We start from the raw sequence: 7135 nt of genomic DNA, 5'->3' as shown, positions 1-7135 counted from the left end.
AGTTTAACAATGTAAGTTATAAGTTCTGCATTGTTTGTACACTATGAATGCTGACAATCGAATAGTAATAATAGTAATTAATTTTAACTTAATTTTGTTTTTCGTCACCTAATACAATCAATTATCATGGAAAGAGAACTTCACACTTAAATAAACAAATCATATAATATATATGAGGTTTTGAAGGTTATAATATGCATTCTTAAGTGGAAGTACAATGCAAATTGTATTTACATTTATAATAAACAATCGATTAAAGGTGCATTAAAATATAAAGCCACACATAAACAAGCATTTTTAAATGCCATTAACGTTGGTAGTCAGGTGTTTCCTAAACGACTGACATGAAGTTAAAGCAGCAAATATAAAATAACAAGCTCCATGTTAAGTTAAATGTAAATCCAGCGCTAAATGGCACGTTTTAGGCACGGAAACCGGAGAACGATAAGGGCTAGACTGGCTCCTGCGTCATCAACTGTGAGATTGCTTTCGCGCGGAGAGCTACAACTGCGTAATGTTTTGGTCGTTTGCTTTTTCTTGTGAGACTTTTTTTAAAAATAACTTTGAGAACACAATGAATTGAGAAGCATAGTTTTAAATTTATTTTACATACTAAGTGACCTAGTTTTCCAAAATAAATCGTGTCTGGTTTTTGCTAGTTACTTAGTTAACAACATTTCAATTAATTTTGGTTAGCATAATAATTAGCAGACACCGTAAGTATATTTGATGGGACAAAGTAAAATGTTGCAGGTTTAGATAATAGTTTGTTACTTGTCCTGACAGATGAGTACAAATATTCGAGCACAACCACTGCAATTTACACAATGTTACACTTATGTAGTACAAGTACAATTCATAGGATTTCTCACTTTTGGTTTGGTAACCCAGCGCTCTTAACCAAAAGGCCTTACCGCCCTGGGGCCCCCACGGGCGTGGATACAGACTTACGTAGTGTAGAAAGTCACGCGCCGAATATTTTCTGTTCTCCTAGTACAAACCTGGCCGCTGACCTTGACAATAGGGTATCGCTTTCACTTCGCCCCCTCCCCCCCTCTTTACCTAAGACAGGACTAGGAAGCTCAGACGCCAAGTTATCTGCCGGGCACAGTATTATGCCTTGCTTCTCGCACACGACATCGTCGAAAATACACACGGAATTGGCTCTTGCTTCGCCAGGAGGCACCACATCCGCATTTTCATTAAACGGAAAGTACTCCAGACCGTCCACCGATTGTAGAATCGTTACCAGGCGCTGGTACTTTGGCTGTAGCAACTATTTGGAATATAGGTACCTACACGCTTTCGAACCTAAGACTATTTGATTCCTCTAATAAACTCAGTATAATGCACGTTTTGCCACAGTTGGACGGTCCTGCCATTATGCATCGTACGCTAGAAGGCAACAGTAAGCCATGACGCGATTCGCGCGCCCAGGCTTCGTCGTCTCGCGTTATGCGCACGGTCAAACACACCTCTTGCTTGACGACTTGCATTTTACTAACAAAACTGTATAAAAGCAAACAAATTTATAATTTCTGGTCAGTTGTGCGAACTAATGACTCGAAGAGGTGCAGGACTCGTGAACTCGCTGATAAACAATCTACCTTTCGAGCTACACATTCCCGGCTACAGGTTCTGCGGCCCCGGCACTAAACTAGCGAAAAGGTTAGCTCGAGGCGACAAGGGAATTAATTCTCTCGACGAAAAGTGCAAGCAGCACGATATAGCCTATTCCCGTTGCAAGGATCTAGAATCTACACACCAAGCCGACGAGATATTGCCACAGGAAGCCGAAGATATAAGTTAATCGTCGAACGCGGGGCTAGGAGAGAAAATCGCGGCTTGGGGCGTTTCCAAAATAATGAAGGCCAAGAAGAAATTAGGAATGGGTGCCCGTCGTCGTCCCAGGCCCCGCAAGCTCAAGACACGAAAAGCCAAGAAGAAGGGCGGGTTTCAACCTCTGCTGCAACCCGCCCTCGGAACGCTCGGCGGAATCGCTGCAGCCGCAGCAAACATTGCCAGAGCCGTTAACACGGGCAAGAACCAATGCAAGCTGTTAAAAGAAGCACAACGATACAATGCCAACATGGAAGCTATTGCCATCGGTAAAAAAAAACGGCGCGGGACTCTACCTTCTGACTCGCAAAGCAGTTCGAGGCATGAGAAAAAACGAATGAAAAAATCCTAAATTCCCTGCCAAAACGTCCGCTCACCACCGTAGATTTAATCAAGTACGCTCGAAAACTGAAAATACCAAATTTCCGAGGCGTGTTTGTGCGTGACACTATACCTAGCAACTCAAAGACTCGTGAGAGCGCCATTATAAATTTAGATGTGTTGTCAGGTCGTGGCACGCACTGGGTGGCGTACATAAAGTCCGGAAAAATTACCCAGTACTACGATAGATATGGTAATTAATACCTCCGCCAGAACTTAGGCAGGACCTGGGCAGGACCACCACACTGTTCTACAATTACGAAACCGAACAGTCACCTGATCAAACAAACTGCGGGCACTCGTGCCTTCGCTTTTTAAATTAAAAAAAATTAGCTAACAAAAAGATTTTTTTTTTGCCTATAAAATAACTGTACAGATATGAAAATTTATAAGTCATGTCGATAACACTTATCTTGTCGGGTCGCAGTTCGGAGCTGCGGTCGGTCCATTTCCCACCCCTGGAGTTGGAAGGAGATTGGTTTATCGGACTCGTAGATTTTCAAACGTATAATGCCATACCGAATATCGACAAAGAAAACTGTAAGATCCACTTCCTGAAAATCGATGGGAGCGCGCATGAAATACAGTTACCTGTTGGTGATACGAGCTGTGAGATATATCAAATTACATCAAGCACGCTCTGTCTCCCAACACCAATTTTCAATTACGCGATAATTCAAATACTTAACAGTGCGAATTTTCGTGCAGCGAACAAGTTGCCTTTACGAAACCGGGTACCATAGGAACGATGCTCGGATTCGAACCAAAAATATATGCAGCCAACACTGAACACGTCTACACATAACCTGTAAATATTATGTCAACAAATGTCATAAGAATAAAGTGTAATTTAGCAGACGGTGTTTACATAAACGGTAAAACAGGTAGTTGCATTTAAGAGTTTTCACTAATGGCCCCGCCGGGATATAAACTGGTCAATGTGCCGCAGAGCATCATTTACTGTCCGCTAATCAGCAAGACAGTACACGAAGTAGTCATCTCCATAGTAGATCAGAACGATAAACTAGTAAATTTTCGTGAAGAAGAATTTACATTACGTCTACACTTGAAGCAATGGGCCTGACTTTCGAAACTTATAAAGCAAAGAAGCGAAACGAACCCAGGACCAGTCTGTTGCGAGACCGCGGAGCGTTAACACCTCTAAGGGCCGGTTTCACCAAGCGAAATTATCTCGATAAAGTAATGAATTATCCAGATTAACTGAATATCCCATTTCACCACACCGAATATCTCGATCTTTTAGTGTTATCGAGATAAAATATTTTAACCACCGATTTTCGTGGTTAAAGTCTTATTATCGAGATAATATTGTAAAACGAAGTGACGAGAGGAGATTTTAAAAATTGTAATGGCTCGAGGCATGTACAATTTGATTTTTGAAGATGAAAGTGATGAAGAAGATGCCATTGTTCGTCGGCCACGATGGATGCGAGATAGAAGCGATTATTTTGAAATGTATGATGAAGAAGACTTTAAAATACATTTTCGCCTTTCAAAACAGTCGACTATGTTTGTTTTGGAACTTATAGAAAATCAACTACAGTTTCCCGAAAAGTAAGTTTATATTAATATTATTTCCTAATGTTAATTGTTTCTGTAGAATAATAAATATGTATATGAAATCATAGACAAGTAAAATAAAACTCATTTATACGAACATTACATTACAACCTTCAACATACTTTTTTCGTCTTTCACAGGAATATGTCAGTGTCGCCAATGAACCAACTGCTGGCTACACTTCGATTTTATGCTACAGGCTGTAACCAGCTAACCATTGGGGATTATGCTGGCTTTAGTAAACCCACAGCTCACCGAATAATACATAGGGTTAGCTCCGCAATTGCATCTCTTCGACCGCAGTTCATTAAATTCCCAGAGACGATGGAAGAACTGAATTTAGCACAAAGGGATTTCTATGCAATTGCTAAATTTCCCAGGGCTATTGGTGCTATGGATTGCACTCATGTAAAAATCCAGTCACCAGGTTGGTTTAAACACTGATTTTATGCTACCTTTTTATTAAACATTGCAATCCACATACAAGCTTGTTTTATGTTTGTTGCAGGTGGAAACAATGCAGAATTCTACCGTAACAGAAAAGGTTACTTCTCTGTGAATGTGCAAGTAATTTGTAATACAAAATTGGAAATTACAGATATTGTTGCACGATGGTCTGGTTCCTCACATGATAGTACCATATTCAACAATAGCAACAGAAGGGCATGTTTTGAGAGAGGGGAGTATGGTGATTCTGTACTACTTGTTGATGCGGGCTATGCTTGTAGGTCATATCTAATGCCTCCATTAGATAATCCCAGAAGTCCACAGGAACACCTATTTAATGAGTCGCAAATTAGGTCAAGAAATCCTGTAGAGCGAACATTCGGTTGCTGGAAGCGACGTTTCCCAGTCTTATCTTTAGGATTGAGAGTGTCATTAGAACATTCGTTTGCCATCATTGTAGCGACTGGGGTGCTGCATAATATCCTGCGACAAACTGGGGAAGAACTCCCTCCAGACGACCCTAACCTCAATCTCCACCTCCCTTGGCAACAGTTGCTTGAGGAAGGAAATGTACAGCAGAACAACGAAAATGCAAACAGAAGGCCCAGATATGACAGTGTCAGGCATTTACTGATTGAAAACTATTTCAGGAGGTAAATGAAATTTACATATACCTATAATTAAATACCTATATATGTGTGTGTGTTGTAATACTTATTTAAGATACGATTATTTATCACTCTGTGTATTTTCAGTTTGTTGTAGGTCATACTGATCTATATGTCACACAGAGATGCCATCAACTTGAAGATTTGCTGGTGAAAATAACTACATATAGCAAGATGTATGGAATATTTTAATACATTTGCATTGTACAACTGCTTAGATCATACAAAATAATGTGACATAAGCGAACATGTATTATCTTTTATATAATTCTTAACATTTGTACTTGAAACTGTTTGTTAATAGGCACAATGAATATCACTTTGTAAATATACATGTAATATATAACAATTATGTCATGATAGTTGAGCAAATGTTTAATACATAAGAACAATTAAATTACTGTAAATGTTCTAGTTCTTTCTTTATTTTCAAGATTTGTAAAGATAAAAGTTCAGTTTGCAGCTTTTCCTGCTTTACTTTTTCTCGTTCTTGTTGTAACCGCAGTTCCCAGATTTCTTTCATAACTTCTTTTTCCTCGATTGCATGTTTTTTTGCAAGTTCAATTAGTTCGATTTTTGCTGCATTGACAGCACTTACTTCTTTCACTTTGGTGGCCGGGGTTGGTCGCCGCTTGCTAGTAAAGGGAGATTGCACTGAAGCATTTCCCCTACTGCTAGGAGGCATTGCCTTCCCACTACTTGCACTGCATGAATCAGTAGTATTGGTCTGCACTGTGTTTGTGATAGCCGAGTTGTTATTGGAGTGTCGAAGGGCAGAACACACAGGACTGCTGAGCATGGCTGGAGTATAATGCGTCCAGTCGCCATTTGGAAGAGTTACCTGTGGAAAAATTAAATTTGAACATTATGTGAGAGAAATAAAGTTAACACAGTGCATAGGCTATAGCTATACATGATTAATAAGCATAACTATGCACAGTGACACATCCATTAGGTTTTCTCAAAATAAAGTGTAGGCCTACTAACTGTCTCTGCCGTCTCCACGAAAGAAACATCCACTTCTGCTCCGACATCCAGTTGAATGCTGTCATCCTCATCAGTAGGCCTATTTGATGCATCAAATGGTAATATTATTGCATCTGAATCTGAATCGAAGGGATTCTTGGCACCATCGATAGTCGGTTTGATTAGGCTCTGCACTCTCTCACAAATGGGATCCTTACTAACTGTTTTTGAAGGACCTCCACCTGAAAAAATACAGAATTAATTTAGTTATGTGGTGTATATTTCATATCCACTGGTGGTATAGTGCGAAGTGTCTTCTTGACAGTGCAAAGGTTATAGTTCTGATTCCAACTCCACCCAAGATACCTCTTTAATATATTACAATTAATTCAAGTAACTAAAAAAATTGTTATTGCACATGTTTACAATTCGTAAAATTGCATTATGGATAAAAATGCATACAATATTTATTGCTGTACCTAAATATAATGTACCAGGATATACAGACAAAAAATATATTACCTGTTCCAGTTAATACTTGAACTCGTTGATCAGCAGAAGTCTTTCGCGTGTGCTTTTTGAGATTCTCCCACACCGCTTTTAAATTTTCTGCAGTCCTGTGATGTTCTCCAGACATAAAATTGAAAGTATCTGCAAGTATTTGCCACTGCTTAATTTTTTGTTGCTGTGAAACACCATCTGTTTTTTTATTTTCAATGATATTGAAATGTTCAGTTACTAAATCTAAAAGAATGTATTTCTCCTGCTGCGATGTATTTTTATTTCTCTGCTTCTTTGACAAATTACAGCCTTGGCTCGCCATAGTAGCCTACGAAATTTCTAGCCAAACTTTGATAACGAAAGGTGTTTACAAACAGAAAATCGCGATAATTTCAGAAGATCGAGTTAAACTTATCTCGATTTTCTCAGAGAAAGATAATATGTGGTGAAACACATATAACTTTATCGAGATAGAAATGGAAGATTAACTTTTTATCTCGATAACATCATCGGGATTTTCAACTCGACTGGTGAAACCGGCCCTAAGTGTGAAGTATCTCCGCGATTTAGGCTACACAGTACACAGGTATGGAGGACATTATCAGCATAGGCGAGAAAGCCGGGTTTAGCGACTCTGTCAATAAAGTCGAGTACCACTGTTATTTCCGTATCTCCAAGGACCATAGTCGCTCGGAAGAGAGATAAGAATTCCGTTAATGAGAGAAGACGTGTACACAGAGCCTTCGCAGTCG

At 39.4% G+C, this 7135-nt stretch overlaps 1 protein-coding gene across 1 annotated transcript; it reads right to left on the bottom strand.

Moving 5' to 3' along the window:
• Positions 1–5087: 5087 nt before the first annotated feature.
• LOC134529342 (myb/SANT-like DNA-binding domain-containing protein 3) lies at positions 5088–6914 on the bottom strand. Its single transcript, XM_063363303.1, has 3 exons — positions 6405–6914; positions 5904–6124; positions 5088–5757 (listed from the first exon to the last, which is right to left on the bottom strand). The coding sequence occupies exons 1-3, from the start codon at positions 6703–6705 to the stop codon at positions 5314–5316; spliced, it is 966 nt and encodes a 321-aa protein (XP_063219373.1). The 5' UTR covers positions 6706–6914; the 3' UTR covers positions 5088–5313.
• Between the last annotated feature and the right edge of the window lie 221 nt (positions 6915–7135).

Source organism: Bacillus rossius, chromosome 2 (genome assembly GCF_032445375.1).
Source record: "Bacillus rossius redtenbacheri isolate Brsri chromosome 2, Brsri_v3, whole genome shotgun sequence".
Lineage (NCBI taxonomy): Eukaryota > Metazoa > Arthropoda > Insecta > Phasmatodea > Bacillidae > Bacillus > Bacillus rossius.
The sequence above is the reverse complement of the archived record's forward strand: the minus strand, read 5'-3'. Positions and strand labels throughout refer to the sequence as shown.